Genomic DNA, 22,440 nt, shown 5'->3' on the forward strand with positions numbered 1-22,440 from the left:
TGCTTGTTTCAGCACAGAAGTTCACTTGACTCAAGATCAGCTATTGCTACAGATATTCGCCTTTTTTTTACCTGTAGAAAAAGCTGTACTACATAGAAACAAATGCATCTCTTCTTGATAAAAAAGTGGTACCTTATTGCCATGTGTCTTTTAGAAGATTCATGTTTTACGGATGTGGGCACCAGTTTAGCAAAATTACATGTAAGAACATGTGACTGGATGAACAGGTTCTATTCAGTAAAGGAAAGATTATTTAGAGATATACCATAGGAGCTTTCTAAAGCAGTGTGATGGTGGACTAGCAAGAGAAAGTTGCAGAGACCCATGCTGTGGCATTGGGAGCTTTTGTAGACCTGATGAAGATTTAGACAGATACATCAGGTTGAGGATGAATGGAGGTTTAGTCATTAGGATACCAGCAGAAGGGAATTTATCATTACTTTGCTTCTCCTCTTTCTGAACCGTATTAAGCCAAGTCACAGAGTCCATTTTATAGGGGAACAACACAACACCACAGCTCTTCCGTGCCTATTGAATAGATTCAAGCCAACCTATTTTACTTTTAGCGACCATTTTTCTCATTCTTATCTTAGCATTTTCAGAGAAATAATTCTCAAGCATGTTTCATACATGATTTTTATGAGTGTTTGGGCAGATGCACTGTCAAGGTCAAGGACCATGTCATCTGGCAAGACAGTGGGACCAGTATCTTTCAAGTGATCCTTCTGGTAGATGTCATAGGGGTTGAACTCTCAGATAGATCTCTATGCAGGCAGATGTCATAGGGGTTGAACTCTCAGATAGATCTCTATGCTACAAAGTGCAGTGCCTTTCTCCCTACTTCTGTTTCTTCAATATTTGATTCATAGGCATTCTGGTTCATTACCATGACCATAGAATGGAATGTTAAGATTTTGGTATATTTTTCGTGTCGTAAAGATTTTAAAGAGGATTTTTTTCATACTACTGCTTAGGTTTAATGGCTTTAGTTGCCCCAGTGGGTTAAATGTTCTAGTTAGAGACTTGTGCCAAAGTGCTTTTCCCTCCGTGAGATTAACTGGAGGCTCTTAGAAAGTCCATTTTAAGAAAAGTTCCAGCATCAAAACATTTTGTGATAGTTTTTTCATGTTTGGGCTTTCTCAAACTTGTATGGAAGGAAGCATGGAGGACATTCTAGGGACATGTTTTTTGTGTAATGATTACCTTTCCTAGCGGAGGTTTCATTACTTGCATAGAAGTCTTCAAAGGAGGACTTTTATTTTTCCTTTTTGTTCTTTCAGGCTCTTTTAGACCTGTATCAGCACTGAACATTTCATTTTGGATCAAGAAGTAAGTACTCCTTTCACAGCCATGACTGACTGCTGGAGTTCATATTGCAAGATAATTGACTTCTTTGGGTTTGTTAATCCTTAAATAGCAATCATCATCAGTTGATGATTTGATGGGAAAAGGTAGCCATTTTCACATGGTTTAACTTTTCCTACCATTTTTGAATGTCCAGCTGACTTGTTATACCATTTGCTGCCTTTAGATACTTCTTCCATTGTAAGGCAAGTAGGGGAAAATTTTCAGCTTTCCTCAGTACCCCAACAATCACCGCTGTAGGTGTTAGGCCATTAACCTGCAGATAGTGAGTATACAGTGGCATCACAGAAAATGTGTAGATTATTGGATAACACGAGTTATGAAGAGGAAAATTATCATATGCATCATCTTATGCAGAAAGGGAAAAGTAACATGAGAAATGTAAAGAAATAAATGACTTAGAATGACTGTAGTGAAATTACATACGTAGAAGGGAGGCTAGCATGATACGTTATCAGCCATGTTCCCATCACCCTCATGCATGACCTTTGTTCTCATAGAAGAAATTGCTTAGTATCTCCACCTAATTTTTCTTCTTATAATCTTGGGGTGACAGAGGACTTTGGGAATAGATGATAGTAGAAAGCTAGAATATTTCGTGACACAAAGTTCTTTCAATATCCCCCCATATGTGTTAGCCACTCTCCCTCTTCACACTCTCTTGTAGTGTGATTACTGTAATCTAGACATATTCATGTTATTCTTTACCAATCCAGTACCTTTGTATGAAATATGAATGTAATGTGCAACCAAGTTCAAGAGAAGAGAGAAATAACACATCCTTGTCTTGTTAGGAGCTGTCACATTTGTCGTCTTCCAACCCTGGACAAGGCCAAGACATAAGTATTCATAATTTCTTTTTTTTTGAAATTTTTCCTTACTTTTGCATGCCAGTGTATCATCTTATAATTTTTTCAATTGTAGATGAGCTTGTCCTTCTTGTATTGCCATTTAACGGTTAAGAAATCTTTCTTTGGATAGAATTTACAAAGAAGTCAAATGCATTTGACAGAGACCTGTTTTAGATTATTGGTTAGATTTGGCCACCCTCCCTTGTATGGCTTTGGGTAGATCACCTTCCAAATAGGATGGTATAGATCAGAAGCATAATTTTTGCTAAGGGTTAGGTCTTTTTGTAAGATCCTACCTCTTTCTTGTGGGTATTCTCTGTGGTGCTCAAAGGGCTCTGTCCAGAGATGAGAAATTTATGATTCTGAATAAAAGTCATGTCTTGTCTGGAAAAAGAACCCATTGGCTATCCATTCATTTTCCTATCCCTTCCATCCCCTTTATACTAACCAAAAGAAAAAAAGCATGTAATAATTGTTAATCCTTACAGTAGTAGGTCCAAAATACAGATTCAAACAGGTAGTGAGTGATATAGGTTGGTTGCTAGGAGGCATTGTCTATTATGTCATGAGCCTTGGCTGGTTTCTGTACTTTTATTAGGTTCCAGCAAGTATTAGTTGGCCTCATGCATAATATGGTGGTTGAAGAGGGTGAGGTCCTTTTGTATTTTGGGTGAAGTTATGTTTTAAGATGCACACACACACACACACACACACACACACACACACACACACACACACCAAAAAAAAAATCTCCCCTTGATGTTTACAGGGCTCTGCCTTTCATAGAGAAATGGCTTTTCATACATCATAATGTACATATCCTTGGAGACTAGATTTTTTGCTTTCACAAAAGATGCTTCTATGTATTCTATATATATCTCTGATGCCTGTTCCCTTCTGAAACTCCCTCAGAGGGGGTGGCCACAGCAATAGTCTCTCCATAACTAGTGAACTCCAGTGCCTTTAGTGCCTCACACATAACAGGCCACTGGCAGTGGGTAAGTCTAGTTTGCAGAGGTTCCTACCTGATGTTCCTACTGACTACTACTACCTAATGCTGGTGCTTAATGTTTTTACTTACTACTTCTACCTAATGTTTCTTCCTAATGCTCCTGCTTAAATGTCCCTACCTAATACTTCTATGTATTGCACCTACCATTTTACCAAAAGGCAGGTCTATCACATAGTGCTCACCACAGGAGAATCTACAGTTACAGAGAATGAGCTGAGTTTTATCAAGTGTTGTGTTTGACAAGGAGAGATCGTTTTTTTGTGGACAGAATGACATTAGTCCATATGTGGGTGAGGGAGAAAGAAAGGCAGCTACCTGTGTCAGAGGATTGCACCTTGAAAACCACTGAAGTGCTGGCTCATTTTGCAGCTGTCATCAACCCTCCTGGTACCCAGGCAGGTAATGCTGGTGAAATAGCTCCCTAGTTGTTGGCTTCCTACCAGCTACTGCCTACCCAGAGGATGTTTTAAGAATCATGAACCTGCTCCTTCCCTATCCCATAGGATGCTAGTGGACTTTGCTGTTTCTTTGGTAAGAACTCTTGATGGTTTATATCGATAACATCTGTGCCACCATGAGCTAACCTGGATTTAGATGGTTTAATGGTTTCATGTACTTTTTTAGAGTCATAATTGGTTGGCCTTTAAATATGCTTTTTTTTTAGAGATATTTGTCGATTTTCATGCCAGGGCTCATTTACTGTACTGGACAGAACAGCTTGAATGTATCTTACAAATTCTCTCTCAGAATGCAGAAAATAGACTAAACACATATCTGATTATGATTTACATATTCATTAAGGCCTTACAAGTGGTAGAGGCCTTTCTAGCAGTGTCTTTTAATATGTCAGTCTCTTTGTACATTCATGGATGTAATTGTATCAAATCTCACAGAAGGTGCCACATGCTGAACTTATCTTCTTATGTGCGATGTTGTAGCCCTCATCTCAAAGAATTTCCTCATTTTGGACACTAATTCAAGGAACTTATGGATTGTTTTTCTGTTTTATTTGTCCTCACATATTTAGCAATTTTCCATATTATCAATGTTGCAGGACAGTGTAATAGTATGATTGTTTTGTAATTCCAGTAGTATGTAATTACATTTGGAAGATGTTGAAAGTGTTGTATAATGACCACAGAACAAAAGTATGTTTGTGTACACTGTTGGTGTAGAGGGCACTTTCTTTAGTGCTACAGATGTATCATCTGGGTATGGGCCCTGATCTCCCAACACTGTGCTTAAACTTCATATTTTAGTTGAGAGTTATGTTTAATTTGCAAGTTTTATTCATTTTACTATCTAATGCATCAGACTTTTTGTCACTATTTTGCCAGGTGAACTTAAGTTTGAACTATGTTTGTGGATTGTTTACATAGTTGTGCATCTCTCAAAGCTCCAGAGCCACTTGTGCATGTATGAACCCTTGCCTGTTCTTAGATTTTTGTTTTCTTTGTACTGAATAGTTTGTCATGTTCATAGATAATTTAACCTATATTATGGGCTCTTCCTGGGGTTGAGATTGAATATGTAAGTTATTGTGATGGGAACTTGTATATATTTTCATTGGGGATAATGGAAAGGGATACTGTTAGAAAATACTTGGGTTGTAAAAGGTTTGTGTTAGATGTGGGTAAGAGAGTGGGGAAAGTGCGGAGCAAAAGAGGTGAATGGTAATGCTTACATACATCTAAAGGGATAGAGCTTTGGTTAAGGAAGATTTTAGGCATTAAAACTGTATTCTGAAAGATTTGAAGATCTTTCAAATAGATGATTATTTTGTGGTTTATTGATAAAGAGATGTTATGGCAACAAAGAAGTTTTGAATTAGTGACAAACAGTAGTTGGGAAAAGATAGCAAAAAAGAGAAGGAAGGAAGAGCATGAGAGAGTAAGATGAAAAGGATGAGAAGGTAAAGAAATTAATTATATTCTTTCTGAATATGATTATGAAACTATCAAATGTTATTATCCCATACAAGATGTCTTTGTAATGTATATTATTGAAGGAGATGTCCAAAAAAGTAGTATGCTTTCTTTTGTATTGTTGTGGGAGGGTGTTTTGTGTGCCTTAGATGGCAGCACTGATCCTCATTATTTGTATAAGAAAATGAGTGTTATGATTTTCTGTTTGTAATTTCGTTCTGTTAACACTCAAGCACATTACACACTGTATGGTATTTTGCCAAGTGTGATTTGACCCACCTGATACACATTATTTACAGATTTTTTACATGCCATACAAAGTTTTTACAATCTGTTTACATTATCTATGGATTTACTTGTCATTTACACTTATAGAATAGTATTTACATGAATTTATGAAAGTTGATCTTAATTTCATTAAAAACATAGACAATAATATAAGGAAATTTACTGTAGAAAGTAATTTTGCATCCTGCTATGATGACGCAGTTAAACTTTCTTTTACGATTTTATGGGTGACTGTAGAATAAGATCTTTGTTCCGGCTGTATTGTCAGGTTGTTAGTAATGTTATTTAATGAAATGTGGTCATATATCAGCTCAAAATTTAAATAGGGGCACAAAGGTCTCGAGCCACAAATGTGGCTTGATGCAATGTATTGTCTTGAGCCACAAATGTGGATAAGTACAATAAAAGGGTTAAAGATAAATTAAAGAGTACGAATAAACTAGTTTATATTTATTTATTTATTTATTTATTTTTTTTTTTTTTGCTTTGTCGCTGTCTCCCGCGTTTGCGAGGTAGCGCAAGGAAACAGACGAAAGAAATGGCCCAACCCACCCCCATACACATGCCTTGATTCAATCCACTGACAGCACGTCAACCCCGGTATACCACATCGCTCCAATTCACTCTATCCTTTGCCCTCCTTTCACCCTCCTGCATGTTCAGGCCCCGATCACACAAAATCTTTTTCACTCCATCTTTCCACCTCCAATTTGGTCTCCCTCTTCTCCTCGTTCCCTCCACCTCCGACACATATATCCTCTTGGTCAATCTTTCCTCACTCATTCTCTCCATGTGACCAAACCATTTCAAAACACCCTCTTCTGCTCTCTCAACCACGCTCTTTTTATTTCCACACATCTCTCTTACCCTTACGTTACTTACTCGATCAAACCACCTCACACCACACATTGTCCTCAAACATCTCATTTCCAGCACATCCATCCTCCTGCGCACAACTCTATCCATAGTCCACGCCTCGCATCGCAACCATACAACATTGTTGGAACCCCTATTCCTTCAAACATACCCATTTTTGCTTTCCGAGATAATGTTCTCGACTTCCACACATTCTTCAAGGCTCCCAGAATTTTCGCCCCCTCCCCCACCCTATGATCCACTTCCGCTTCCATGGTTCCATCCGCTGCCAGATCCACTCCCAGATATCTAAAACACTTCACTTCCTCCAGTTTTTCTCCATTCAAACTCACCTCCCAATTGAATTGACCCTCAACCCTACTGTACCTAATAACCTTGCTCTTATTCACATTTACTCTTAACTTTCTTCTTTCACAGACTTTACCAAACTCAGTCACCAGCTTCTGCAGTTTCTCACATGAATCAGCCACCGGCGCTGTATCATCAGCGAACAACAACTGACTCACTTCCCAAGCTCTCTCATCCCCAACAGACTTCATACTTGCCCCTCTTTCCAAAACTCTTGCATTCACCTCCCTAACAACCCCATCCATAAACAAATTAAACAACCATGGAGACATCACACACCCCTGCCGCAAGCCTACATTCACTGAGAACCAATCACTTTCCTCTCTTCCTACACGTACACATGCCTTACATCCTCGATAAAAACTTTTCACTGCTTCTAACAACTTGCCTCCCACACCACACAGCTTTGGTGCTGTTTCCCATGTTAGCGAGGTAGCGCAAGGAAACAGATGAAAGAATGGCCCAACCCACCCACAATACACGTATATACAAACACATCCACACACGCAAATATACATACCTATACATCTCACCGTATACATATATATACACACACAGACATATACATATATACACATGGACATAATTCATACTGTCTGCCTTTATTCATTCCCATCGCCACCCCACCACAAATGAAATAACAACCCCCTCCCCCATCATGTGCGCCAGGTAGCGCTAGGAAAAGACAACAAAGGCCACATTCGTTCACACTCAGTCTCTAGCTGTCATGTAATATTATGACCACTTATTTGCACATCAAAAGGGGTGCCCAAAAAGTGCAGGGTTTGAACTGTGATTGTATTGTGTTCATGTAAGTTTACTTAGCATATATGATAATTGAAAATGAACTAAATTCATTGTGTGATTTATTCTTTCATTACTAATTGCTTTTAATATGATATTTTATTGCAATTTGAAAGTCTGTTGTAATATGTACTGAGTCATCTGCGTGTATTTGGCATAGTCTTTATTTTCTTAACCATATTACCGTATATCACAGAAAGTCTGCAAGGCAAGCTTAGTTGAATACACTAATAGTTAAGTATAGAAGTGAGTGATCTTTTCTTTTTAACCCATAGCTACTGGTGACTGCAATATTTTGATTAAATCTCAATTCATGGTTTAACGAAAAAGAAAAAAAAGAAAGGTCTTCAAATTTTTGTTTACCATAATGAAATGAAACTAAAGGTCATGTATAAACAATTGGACCAACATTATTAAAGCCATTGGGTAGTACTGAAGTTAACATGTAGATCATCCAATGGATGTTCTGCATTTGTGGTGGAGGTAGGTAAAGGTAAAGTTGGGGGATGAGCCTCATGGTACATTCACTGATGATACTTATCACTGTTCATGAGAGAAATATGTTTAAAAGTAAAGGTTATGTACAAACATGTGATCTGTCTTTTATGGCCATGGTATAGCACTGAAGTTAACTCATAGATTCCCCAGCACTGGCAGTAGTGGGTTGGTGGAGGAGGGAGTTACAGTGGGGTAGGTGAGCCTTGTGTCTCACATTCACTAAATGATACACTTCACAATTCATGGTTACTATTTACTTGTGCATATGTACGTATATGTGTATATTTGCAATTGATAACATATATTTACATTTGAGACTTGCTTCGAGAAAGTAGTAGTCTCCGAAACAAGCACTTAAATTGAGTAAAGCAATACTTAACAGTGATACAAATGTCAGAATATTTGCATGGCATTCAAAATATGCCTGTGAACATTAGCTCTTATATGATGACTCCTATAGACAACTACATAAGTCGTATGGTGTGTATGGGTTAATGCATTTTGTCTGTAGCATAATTGCAAATGTATAGGCTTTACATTATTTTCAAATTTTTTAGATATGACTCTGTATCTGCATTGTTGGAAATAAATCACCTTTATCACTTTTTTCTGTCCATGGCAAGAATGTTATTAATAAATACATATACAGTACATTCTATATGCATATAGGAATTTTTATTGTTTCTAAGTAAACCTTATTGGATAATTTGGCTCTCTATTAAAGTAGATTTATATTTTCCCCTTTTTTGTTGGTTATTTTTACTTGTAGTAATAGATGTACTTTATTATCAACCAATTTTTAAGTTATTTGTTTAAGGAGTGTCAGATGTATCAACACCTTTTTTGTGTGTGGGTCTGTGTTGAAGGCTCCATTAATGGACAAAACTCCACATCAAGGCTGCGACCATTCCATTTGGGAACTTCCTCAAGGGGATGGCCATGGCAAAAGTCTCCATAATTGGTGAACTCCAGTGCTGCTTCTTAGCCTTTTGTACCTCACCGTCAACAGGCCACTGGCAGAGGGCAACTCTTGTGCAGTGTTTTTTTTAGAGGCTCAGCCATTGTTAAGATTACTTATTGTACATCCAGAGGCTCAGCCATTGTCAAGATTACTTATTGTACATCCAGAGGCTCAGCAATTGTTAAGATTACTTATTGTACATCCAGTGTCAAGTGTGTCAGCTTCATTAAGGTTGCTTATTGTACTTGTAGTGTCAGATGTATCAGCCATCGTTGATATCATTGTATATCTGGTGACTTTTATTTGGGTTACTCGTTGTGCTAGTGTCAGGATTATCATCAGTATTTGCTTAGATTACTTGTTATACATCTGGTATTAAGTGTCTCATTAACCAGTGTTTAGTTTTCATGTTGTACATATAGTGTTAGGAGCATTTTCTATATTTTTTTTTTATTTACACATGCAGTGTCCTGCCAAACTTAATATCCCTGTTTCTTTGTTGAGTACTCTCAGCTTCCTCCTTTCACACATTCTCCCAAGCTCAGACGTCAACCTCTGTAGCTTCTCCATTGAATCTGCCACCAGTGCTTTGTCATTAGCAAACAACAACAGACTCACTTTCCAGGCCCTCAACCCAACAGACTGCATATTTGCCCCTCTCCAAGACCCTTCCATTTACCTTCCTCACCACCCTGTCCATGAAAAAAATTGAATGGCCATTGTGACATCACACACCCCTGCATCAGACCACCTTCACCTGGAACCCTACTCACACACACATTACACTCCTGATAATATCTTCTCACTACTTCAGGTAGCTTTTCCCCTACAATATATATATTCGTAACACCTTCAACAAGGTATCTCTATCAACCCTGTCATATGCTTTCTCCAGATCTATGAATGCCACATAAAGATCCTTCTGTTTCACTAAATATTTCTCACACACATTCTTTAAAGTATACACCTGATCCACACATCCTCTACCATTTATGTAGCAACATTGTTCTTCCCCAATCTAATGCTCTGCACATGCATTGACCCCTTCGGTCTCCACTCTCCCATACAATTTACCTGGTACACTCAACATCCTTATTCCTATATTGTTTGAACACTCACCTTTGTTCCCGTTGCCTTTATACATTGGCATTATACATGCAGTCTGCCAGTTGTCAGGCACCTCAACATGTTCCATACATATGCTGAAAATCATAATAAACCTGCAACAGTACAGTTACTCCCTTTCTTAAGAAATACAGCTGCAATGTTATCCACTCAAGCTGCCTAGCCACATTTCATGTTATGCAAGGCTTTCACCATCTTTCTATCTTTACCAAACTGATTTTTATGACTCTCTCGCTCTGCATACCTTTGCGGCCCAAATGCCTGACATCTGCAGCCCTGTCATCAAACACATTTGACAGTCCTTCAGAATATTCACTCCATCACCTGATCACTACCTGTTAGCACTTTCCAATTTACACCCTTCACCACTGGTATGAATTAGCATTTCCCAGTTTACCCCCTTCACCAATTTTACCACTTTCTCTAGTTTTTCTCACACTAATTACCTTTTCTGCAATTTCTTATTCTCCCTGAAGTTTACTAATACTCAGAGGGACAGGTTAGTCTTGAGAAAATGTGGAGGAAGTGGAGTGTTGTAGATTCCTGGAAGTGGACATGTCAACAAATGGCACTAAAGAACCAGAAGTGCATCATAGGGTTGGTGAGGAGGCCAAGGCTCAAGGAGTTTTGAGTGTGTGGAAGGAGAGGTCATCATCTAGCAGAGCAAGAATGGGTATGTTTGTAGGTATATTAGTCCCAGCATTGTTGTAGGGATGCAAGGCATGGTCAGTTTATGAGAATATGCAGAGAAGGGTTGGAAATGAAATGTTTGAGGACAATATGTGGTGTGCAGTGCTTTGTTCAATTAAGTAGTAAAAGGGTAAGAGAGAGGTGTGGTAATAAGAAGAGTGTGGTCGAAAGAGCTGAATAGGATGTGCTGAAATGGTTTGAACATATGAAGAGAATGTGCAAGGAGAGGTTGACGGAGAGGATAAATGCACCAAAAATGAAAAGAAAAGGAGATAGAAGGATAGAGTGAAAAAAAAATTGAATGTTCGGGGCCTGAACGTGCAGGAGGGTGACAGGTGTGCGTGGGATAGAGTGAGTTGGAGTGATGTGGTTTACAGGGGGTGACATGATGTCATTGGACTGAATGAGGGCATATGAAGCTGCCAGGGGAAACCATGGAAAGGTTTGTGGGGCTTGGTTGTAAGTAGGTGGCTTTGGTTTTGATGTATTACACATGACAGGTGGAGGCTGGATGTGAGTGAGAGGCTTTCTCTTTGTCTATTCGTGGTCTTACCCTATTAACAAGGGAAACAGCAAATAATTATAAAAAAAAAAATTACCTTGTTTCAGGTGTATTATCATTTGTGTAGGTTATCTGTACAGAAGGTGTTGAGTATCATCACCATTTGCTTAGTGTGCTTGTATATCTTGTTAGAAGTCATATTGGTGTATAGGTTATCTGTATGTCTCATGTCAGGAGTAACATCACTTTTTGATTAGGTTACAAGAACATCCAGCGTTAGGAGTTTCACATTGTTTGCATAGGTTACCTGTGTCAGGGTTATCATCATTGATTGTTTATTTTAAATGTATGTCTGGTGCTCGGGACATCATCTCTGTTTCTTTATTTGTAAATAGAGTGTCAGAGTATCATCGTTGTTTGTATAGGTCACATGCATGTCAGATTTGAAGAATACGATGAATGCTTCAGGTACTTGTACATCTTGTGTCAGTGTTTGTGTAGGATAATTGTACATCTGGTTTCAGGGGTACCATCAGCTATTACTTGCACTGTACATCTGTGTCAGGAGTATAATTACCCAGTGGATCATCAGCCATTGTTTGGAGTAGTTGTAGGTGATATATCATCAGTTCTGTAATCAGACATTTTTGGATATTTGTTGTACATGTATTTTCAGGGTTATCATCACTTATGAATTAGGTTGCTTATTCATCATATACATTCTGGTTTATTGTAGTAGTGTTGCTTTTGAAATGTGTATGACTGCTGTCAGATGTATCTTTGGCTAAAGGATTGTTTCTGCTTACCCTTAGCTAGTGCTAGAAACTTTTACCTTTATCCATAGGTGAATCCAGCATATATTGTTTAATGCATTTAGAGTTCATTTGATTTTTGTGGCCTACCCTAGAGTGAAAAAAAGGAAATACTTTTTCATTATTATTTTTTGAATTGTGATGTGAATGTTAACATTTCATCTTTTTTTTCTTTTAAACTATCCGCCATTTCCCGCATCAGCGAGGTAGCATTAAGAACAGAGGACTGGGCCTTTGTGGAATATCCTCACCTGGCCCCCCTCTGTTCCTTCTTTTGGAAAATTAAAAAAAAAGAAAAAAAAAATGAGAGAGGAGGATTTCCAGCCTCATGCTCCCTCCCCTTTTAGTCGCCTTCTACGACATGCAGGGAATACGTGGGAAGTATTCTTCATCCCCTATCCCCAGAAGTGGTAGAGGACGTGTGGATCAGGTGTTTGCTTTGAAGAATGTATGTGAGAAATACTTAGAAAAGCAAATGGATTTGTATGTAGCATTTATGGATCTGGAGAAGGCATATGATAGAGTTGATAGAGATGCTCTGTGGAAGGTATTAAGAATATATGGTGTGGGAGGAAAGTTGTTAGAAGCAGTGAAAAGTTTTTATCGAGGATGTAAGGCATGTGTACGTGTAGGAAGAGAGGAAAGTGATTGGTTCTCAGTGAATGTAGGTTTGCGGCAGGGGTGTGTGATGTCTCCATGGTTGTTTAATTTGTTTATGGATGGGGTTGTTAGGGAGGTAAATGCAAGAGTTTTGGAAAGAGGGGCAAGTATGAAGTCTGTTGGGGATGAGAGAGCTTGGGAAGTGAGTCAGTTGTTGTTCGCTGATGATACAGCGCTGGTGGCTGATTCATGTGAGAAACTGCAGAAGCTGGTGACTGAGTTTGGTAAAGTGTGTGGAAGAAGAAAGTTAAGAGTAAATGTGAATAAGAGTAAGGTTATTTGGTACAGTAGGGTTGAGGGTCAGTCAATTGGGAGGTGAGTTTGAATGGAGAAAAACTGGAGGAAGTGAAGTGTTTTAGATATCTGGGAGTGGATCTGGCAGCGGATGGAACCATGGAAGCGGAAGTGGATCATAGGGTGGGGGAGGGGGCGAAAATTCTGGGGGCCTTGAAGAATGTGTGGAAGTCGAGAACATTATCTCGGAAAGCAAAAATGGGTTTGTTTGAAGGAATAGTGGTTCCAACAATGTTGTATGGTTGCGAGGCGTGGGCTATGGATAGAGTTGTGCGCAGGAGGATGGATGTGCTGGAAATGAGATGTTTGAGGACAATGTGTGGTGTGAGGTGGTTTGATCGAGTGAGTAACGTAAGGGTAAGAGAGATGTGTGGAAATAAAAAGAGCGTGGTTGAGAGAGCAGAAGAGGGTGTTTTGAAGTGGTTTGGGCACATGGAGAGAATGAGTGAGGAAAGATTGACCAAGAGGATATATGTGTCAGAGGTGGAGGGAACGAGGAGAAGAGGGAGACCAAATTGGAGGTGGAAAGATGGAGTGAAAAAGATTTTGTGTGATCGGGGCCTGAACATGCAGGAGGGTGAAAGGAGGGCAAGGAATTGGAGCGATGTGGTATACCGGGGTTGACGTGCTGTCAGTGGATTGAATCAAGGCATGTGAAGCGTCTGGGGTAAACCATGGAAAGCTGTGTAGGTATGTATATTTGCGTGTGTGGACCTATGTATATACATGTGTATGGGGGGGGGTTGGGCCATTTCTTTCGTCTGTTTCCTTGCGCTACCTCGCAAACGCGGGAGACAGCGACAAAGTATAATAAAAAAAAAGAAAAAAAAATATTTCTTTCTTTCATACTATTCGCCATGTCCCGTCAGCGAGGTAGCATTAAGAACAGAGGACTGGGCCTCTGAGGAAACATCCTCATCCAGCCCCCTTCTCTGTTCCTTTAGGGGAAAAAAAAAAAAAAAAAGTAAAACATTATTTTGTAGATTGGCCTATCCTAAGTACAGGCACTGAGTGTATGGCAGTAGGTACATGGGTTGCATGGGTGAAGTGGTGGGTTCTACAGATGGAGTGATACCAAAGAGAAGTCACACAAGTGTCCAACACAGTAGATATCAGATTACTGTAGTAAGGCCTCAAGTCAGTTGCATAAACTCATTCTTTATTGAGTTGCCATCTATGGCCAGCCAATGGAACCTACTATGCATGCAAATTTTAACTTGGGGTGGGAAATTTAGTGTTAGGTTTAATGCCAGTAACACCATGCAATGTAAGTGTTGATTGATACCCATAGCACTGAATAGGTTAAGTTACATCATCAGGTGTGTCAGCATTCACTGTAATGGGTATTGGTTTTTGCTCTAACTTCAGATCTCTCTGAATCTGTATAGGGAACCTTTTTTCCATCTATTATTTGGTGTACTAGCATCATTGTTAACCCATTCTATTTAGCAAGAAGAAACAAAAAAATGAAGTCCAAAATATTGCAAAATGATTTTGAGAATATAAGGTACACTTGAATGACAACAGAAAAAATGACAAACAAATAAGAGCAAAATATAACCCCTCTTATATGCTCTGGTAGCACTCACAAACTCGCCTCAGATGACAGGAGGGAGGGGGTATTGTGCAGTTGTTTACATTCTTCCCACTGACAAAAATGAATAAGCATATCTAGAGGCTCATGGTAGTTCATATTCAAGTACATCATTAAGAATATGAAGCATACCAAGATAGCAAAAATCATTCTACTCTGTGGCAGATCCCATGTGTTACTGGAGGAGGAACAAAGGCTGCTGTGTTGTAAATCTTTTGACATTTTTTCAAGGTCATTCCCACCTTTTTATGCTGTCAGCAAGTATGTGTTACTCTCTCCAACACTTCAGATATAATCAGTCATATCACAATTTTCACATCACAAGATATAGTCATTATTGCTGACAATTATGACTGATATTGTTTTCTATTATATGGATAAACATATCGTAGCCCTTGGCAACTTACTGTTACCATCACAATCCCATTGGCACACTTTTAAAAGCACTAGATTTTAAACTACCATATCTGTGTCCTGCCTGCATGGAATGTGTTGATCTGTGAAAGCTGTATCTTACACAGAGATAGTTAAGTGTACACATTTTCCAAATAAGATCAGCTGTCTTGACATGTATTGTTAAAGATACTTATCTTCCATATACTATCAGGTCTCTTAGCACCCATTATGAAGGGTACATGTTTTCCATCTGCCAACAAGTGTATCAATTCCCATTAACTAGAGTACTTGATTGCTATTAGCCATCAGCTGTATCAGCACTCATTGTCTGGGGTGCTGTATGTGTATGCACAGGTTTTGATAAACCCAGTGTAAACAGTTGCTTGTACTAATATCAACTTCAGAAAAGTTTAATGTACTTTTGTGTGCACTTAAGAGTATGGCAAGCTAAATTTTTGATGTATGCCTCCTTGTATATTTATCGGAGTGCCTATTCAGCACATTTTTATGAAATTATTTATATACCCTCTTCCGTGACCAGAACAGTATAGGGTACTTATTTTACATCTGTCCGCCGGGTATCAAGCAGACCATTTTACTCTTTATTGCAGTGTACTGTGGTTGAACATTGACTTATAAGTGTATCCAGCATAGTTGAAGGCATTTCTGCATATCTGCCCTCATGTGTACTTACAATTTAGGATTCTTTTACATCTATATACTGGTGTATTCAACACAGTTTCTGGAATTTTCTTTAAATCTGTCTATAGGTGGCTGTTTTTCCAACCATATCCTTATCCAGCACCCATTGTTTAATGTAATGGCCAATTCACTTGTAAGTCTATCCAGTGTCTATTGTTTCAAGGTATTTACAGGTATAGGCAGCACTCGCTATTTATGCTAAGTGTGTTTCAGCACACATTTATATCCAGGACCAATTGTTAATGTATTTGTTATTAGTCCAGCTGCACAAATATACAGCACCCACTTTTTTCCCCCCACCACTCACAGATGTAACCAGCATCTAGATTCTAGAATATTAGGCCATCCAGCCTCAGCATCTATCATTTAGTGTATGTGTTACATTGTGTCCATGTTTAGGACATACTGTAGGATAAATCATCCACCTACCTACATATCCAGTATCCAGTGTTTGTTATCCACCCAACCACATGTGCATCCACAAGCCATCATTTAGGATATTTGCTTCTCCACATGTAGATGTGTCTAGCTAGTTTTGTTGTGTAGGACACTTATTTATTCATGTTACTTGTTATTATGACTTGATTATTTTTAAAACAGGATTGGTAGGTTTAATGTGTTTAGGAATGCCTGCTTCCAGTAGTTTTTGCTTAGGTAGCATTGCATTATGGTGGGCAGCATTATGCAGTGGATAGGTGATGAATTTATGAGGCAGATGGTGCTGACTGGACATTGGAGTTGCATTAGTGTTTGGCAGACAACCTTTGGTGAAGGAGTGGCAGATACAAGGTAGTGTGTGGGTGTAGTGGCATTTATGAGGGGAGTTCATGGGATATTTAAAGACAACATTGTTTTGGTTGTGTGCACATTGCACTGGAGTTGGTTGAGGGTGCACAACTTGCTTGCATTGCTTTTATGTTAGCCTCTCCATCCTGCATGCTTTTTCTTTCCCTCATGCCACCAGGCAGCAGTAGGGGGCACCGCACGAGACCTGCCATCCCCCACCGCCTCCCCTGTCCCGTGCTCCATCCCATCGCTCATGCCATCCTCTGTAGCCACTATCCCACTTGGGTCTTTGGCTCCTCTCTCACGTCAGAAGTATCAAAGGATTCTGCATCTGTCATCAACTTGGCGGGACTCCTCCTCTGCCTCGTCTTCTGACAGTCTTCATTTGACAGCTCCTGCAGTACCACAGGGCACAACATGTACAACATCCTCCCTCCACACAGCTTCTGGAGTTTTTGCTGCTCTTCCTCGAGAGACAACACAAGTGTCATCTTCTATGCCCTCTGGTGGTGGGTTGATAGGCGAGTTTAAAGTGCCATATCCTAGGCGAGCCTTAAGATCCAATAGTAGGAAATCCAGACTGAACTACAACATAAATCACAAAATGGACAATGAGCATAGAACTATAAACAGTAAATCTTTCCCTCATCATTATAAGGATTCTCCTGAAATCAACGTTTCTGTAATTGATTCATTTAATGTTAGTGTTACTAACAGTATGTTTCAGGCTCTTGAAGACTGCAAGGTAGAAATAGGTACAGCAGGTTTGGACATGTATAAATGTTCTAACAAAACAACAATTGACCCTCAGTGTTCAGGCTATACGTGCCACCTAGAGAGTATTGTTCAGGAGAATAAGTTGCAGAGTGAAGGCTCTTCTGAATCTCATATTGAAAATAACCAGTGTGATCAGTTCATTGTAGTTGACCAGGACACAGGCAGGTCTTATTGGGTATTAGGGGCATCTTCTGTCAAGGATAGATTTAAATGCTGTGTAAATAATAGGCCTCTAAGTGGGAATGAGAGAGATAATGGAAGGGTTCATGGAGGTATAGCAGTGTCTGAGAAGGAAGGTCATTATTATGATCAACAGGATTGCTGGATGATAAATCCGTTGCTTTACGAGCATGGATCTGCTTCTACACCTTTAGTGAGTAATGAACCAGTAAACCATCCGAGGCTGAGTGTGAATTTTGGTGCTGTGTGGAGCAGTGATGTTATATCTAATGATGTATTTTCCTACCCTCATCAATCAGAAGCCCCAACTTGTGACTCCATTGGCATCACTACCTCTTCTCCTACCCTTGAGCCCAGTTCCGACGGAAGTCCAATCCTGCGTCAGAGACTCAGTGTAAGTGAGGGAATTAGTCCATGTTTGGCTTCTGTACCAGGAAGTGGTTGTTCACATGAAATGCATGTGGAGGTATCAGCAGAATATGGTTCTTTTACAGAATATGGTTCTAACCAGTTTGCGATCTTGGGTATGCAAGAGGGTGCAAGTTGTAAAAATTCTTGCTTTAGCATTAGTTCTTCCAACCTTCCCGTTGAGGAATTAGGCTTTGTGAATGATGGTTTTGGAGATGTCTTAAGTCCCTCTGGGAATTCTGGGGTTCTGCATGCTGACAGCTTCGGGACTCAGCACAGTGACAGTTCTACATCTATGCTCACAAACACTGTAAGGGTTCTGCATGATGATGGCTATGGGATTGTGGACACTGATATCTCTCAGGATCAGCAGACTGTGAATAGAGTGTATGAGAACTATGAGGTTGAACAGACTGATATAAATGGATTGGATAGCTCTAAGGTTCAGTTGAATGATGTGAAGTGGGAGTTAGCTCACCAGGAATCAGTGTATGGCATAGGTAAGAACACTGAACATTTAGATGGGAGTGATTCACCTGGCATGACAACTGAGGTTTCTGCCATGTCTTCACCTTCAGCTTTCAATACTTCACCCATTCCTTCTTGTATCCCTCCTTTGTCAACACAGTTTTCTACTAATAATACAGTCAGTAACTGTGAATCTCCCAAGATGGTGACCCTTGTGCCAGTCCAAGGAGTTGATCCTAAAATACCCAAAATTAAGCTTTCTTTGGCACATTTAATGAATGCTGCAAACAAGATGCGCTGGGTAAGAGGAATGCCAAAGGAAATGAATAGGAATACTGTTGGAAATTCCAGTAAGCCACAGGTTGTAGATTTGACATCTCCTGAATCAGTACACAAGTTTCTGTCTTCATCTCCCAGACAGAGAGGTTGTGAAAGATCATCATCCAAAACTAGTCACGATATCATGGATAAAGAACAGCTGGAAGTTGTATCCTTATGCTCATTGCATGGAAATGATAAAACAGAGCTTAGGTGCAGTGCTAAGGAGTTTTCATCTGATACAGGTGTTTTTGATTTTCAAGAAAGTTTCAACGCAGTTGTTACAAGTTTTCCAAGGTGTAGATCTAGCAACTCTACAAAGATAAATCAGAGCAGTGATGTGACACCACAAGAAGATGATTATTTGTCCCATGGCACATCCCAGCTTGTCAGAAAAGGCCTTCAGAAAAGATCAGAGAAATCTGTAGCATCAAAACAGGTGTCATCCAGTTGCATACCCCTTATTGATCTGACAGGCTGTGATGATAGTGCAAGTAGTGTACGCAAGAAGAGAAGCAATGCGAGAGGAAGGTGGATGAAAATATACCGAAAGGTGACAGATTTTGTTAGTGATATGCCCAGTGGTAATTCATGTCAGCATCTCAGTTCTCCTAAATCTAGAAAGGAATTATATGAAAATCCTGTGTCTGGTGTCATTCAGTTATTTAGTTCACCTACAAAATCAAAGAAAGAAAGCAGCAGTGACACTCATAGACATGATGTTCAGAAAGTGCTTATTGGAGATGAATTGCCTTCGACTCGGATTGATAATGGCTGTAAGCAGAGAATTTCATCAAGTATAAGCATATCTAAAAGAAATAGTAGAGAGACATGTTGTCAAGTTCCATCTGAACAGTTCTTAAGAGTAACTCAGTCACCAGATAAAGCAAATGATCCTCTTCTCCAGTGGAATGTAGACTCATGTATAGGAGTATGTCTCAAAAACAATGAAGTAGGTAACCATAAAGGTGGATATAATTCATTCACCTTAGAACAAAAGACTACCCCATCTCAAGTGCTAAGGTCTTCATTTGAGTTATCAGATCCCTCTCCAAGGGATGAAGCTTTAACAGTAGTTGAAAATTTACCAAAAATTCAAAAGGTTATATACTCAAAATTGAATCCTTTAATACCAAAAAATTTAAGGTATGAAACCAACAATAATTCATTACCCCTTTCCAAAGACTTGGAAATCCTTTTGGCAACAAATGAATGTGATGATTGTAATGATAACTGTTCACATGATGGTGTAATTGAGTCAGTTGTACAACACACCCATTTATTCAAAACCATGACAACAAGAAACTCTGGAAAAACCAAGTCATGCATGGTGAGGCCTTCAGCAGTTTCCAGTGATCACGTTGCCAAGGGTCATTGCAGAACACACAACTTATCTGTTGATGGAGTCACACATAAGAAGGGGTCCATTTTACAAAGTGATACTCAAGCAACATCTAAGAAAACAGAGAAACGGTGCATGAGAGAAAGCATCTCTGTGAGCAGACCCAGGCCCCAGCGTTTAGTACAGGTCCTCCATAGTGCCTATTTTAAATGCAAACAGTCAAAGCAGTCACCTAGAGAAAGACAGTGAGCTATTACAAACCCTCAAGGGATGATCTGTATGAGAAGTCATTTGCACAGATCTTGCAAGTTGAGTTCTCATGATTATTTGACATGATAGATCTTTACAAGACAGGTTTCATTCCAGTTTGCTCTTGAACGTATCACAAGGCAGTGACTAGCATTTTTTGGACTGTTTACCCTTCATGAACTCATGTTGGATATTATATGCATGTCACGTAAAGTGTGTCAGCAGATACTGGTGGTTTATTGAATAGTTCTTTTGTATATGCAAATGTTAAAATATATTTCTCATTATTTCCCAGAGAGAGACATATATGACTTGGTATTAGATAACCCAGCAGTCACTTAATTGATGCTTAATTTTACTTCATTGTCAGTATATTTCCCAAAAACGATAGTATGTTCTCCCTCTGCTTAGAATAAAAGATACTTGTGGAATTTGATATCATTTATGTTAGATTTTCTTTTTAAACTTAACAATTTTAATGACCTGCTGGTAGTATGGTTGGATATGCAGGTTTATCATAGTGCTGTACTGTTGTTACGCTTCACAGTTGCATTTATTTGTCATAGTTCATGGTTGATTTATCTTACATAGTCCAAACAATTCACATTAGCAATGTTATATGCCCTCTCAGTCATGTTTCCTAGAGTCACAGTTGATTATAGACGCAGAATATGAAGTTTTTGAAATGTGAATAATCTTCTACAAGAGGTGAAGACATATGAATAATCTTCTACACAAGTTGAAGACTGATTCTTTACCATTTGCAGTAAACTGAAAAACTTACATAAGTGTGCTCCACAGTTTTCTATACTCTATTTTTTGTGTATGATTGACTGCTCGTCTATGATTTTTTTTTAATAAACTATTTGTAATAACCCATTCTTACAGTTTGAAAGTAAGGGGAGGAAATTCTGTTCTAATTAGGCCCCACCTCTTAAACTCTGCTATCAGTTTTCATGCTACTTTTAGTATTATTTGCATTTACATTTTTTCACATGCTTATTTCATTTATCCTCCACTCTCTTATCTTTTCTAATGAATTTCTTGTTTAGTTTTTTATTATATCCTTTGTTGATTGTTTCCTACCAAATTTGAAAACTACATAGTATAGATGTTATTGAATGGATTTAGAAACTAGAATGTTGTGATCACGTGTCCCTTCTTTTCATCTTTCAACGAAAGTCCATGACTGCCATCTAGTAACTCGGTGTCATTACTTTTGGTATGGTCTCCATTGTTTGGTCTTATACCTTCTCCAGGAGATTTGCGGGTCCTCTTAGGTGGGGTGACCAAATTATTGATGCTTTTCAGAACATCTAATCCATTTGCTTGAAAGTAATTTTGATTAGGAACAACAGGTGAATTATCCTTTTTGTAGTTCTCCAAACATACCATTATGTTGACAGCCTGGGTACTCTGTCAACTCTACATCCTTTTTACATATTTTTTATTATCATTATTATTATTATTGTTATTATTATTATCATTATTATTATTGTTATTATCATTGTTATTATTATTATTATTTTTTTTTTTTTTTGCTTTGTCGCTGTCTCCCGCGTTTGCGAGGTAGCGCAAGGAAACAGACGAAAGAAATGGCCCAACCCACCCCCATACACAATGTATATACATACACGTCCACACACGCAAATATACATACCTATACATCTCAATGTACACATATATATACACACACAGACAAATACATATATACCCATGCACACAATTCACACTGTCTGCCTTTATTCATTCCCATCGCCACCTCGCCACACATGGAATACCATCCCCCTCCCCCCTCATGTGTGCGAGGTAGCACAAGGAAAAGACAACAAAGGCCCCATTCGTTCACACTCAGTCTCTAGCTGTCATGCAGTAATGCCCGAAACCACAGCTCCCTTTCCACATCCAGGCCCCACACAACTTTCCATGGTTTACCCCAGACGCTTCACATGCCCTGATTCAATCCACTGACAGCACGTCAACCCCGGTATACCACATCGATCCAATTTACTGAGTTTCTTGCCCACCCTTCACCCTCCTGCATGTTCAGGCCCTGATCACACAAAATCTTTTTCACTCCATCTTTCCACCTCCAATTTGGTCTCCCACTTCTCCTCGTTCCCTCCACCTCCGACACATATATCCTCTTGGTCAATCTTTCCTCACTCATTCTCTCCATGTGCCCAAACCATTTCAAAACACCCTCTTC

The 22,440-nt window shown here is 39.1% G+C and overlaps 1 protein-coding gene across 6 annotated transcripts in view; it reads left to right on the forward strand.

Moving 5' to 3' along the window:
* The window catches only part of Rcd1 (Reduction in Cnn dots 1), a 97,133-nt gene that overhangs the window by 41,781 nt on the left and 32,912 nt on the right, over positions 1 to 22,440 (forward strand). For 4 of the 6 annotated variants that reach the window (XM_071666386.1, XM_071666385.1, XM_071666388.1 and 1 more), the window contains exons 16-17: positions 16,668 to 16,998; positions 17,746 to 17,840. The exons of 1 other annotated variant lie outside the window; for it this stretch is intronic. In XM_071666386.1, coding sequence (XP_071522487.1) covers positions 16,668 to 16,998; positions 17,746 to 17,840 — 426 coding nt within the window. The remainder of the gene's footprint in view (positions 1 to 16,667; positions 16,999 to 17,745; positions 17,841 to 22,440) is intronic. One more of the 6 variants, XM_071666390.1, reaches the window with a different exon arrangement.

Source organism: Panulirus ornatus, chromosome 11 (assembly GCF_036320965.1).
Source record: "Panulirus ornatus isolate Po-2019 chromosome 11, ASM3632096v1, whole genome shotgun sequence".
NCBI classification, from domain to species: domain Eukaryota; kingdom Metazoa; phylum Arthropoda; class Malacostraca; order Decapoda; family Palinuridae; genus Panulirus; species Panulirus ornatus.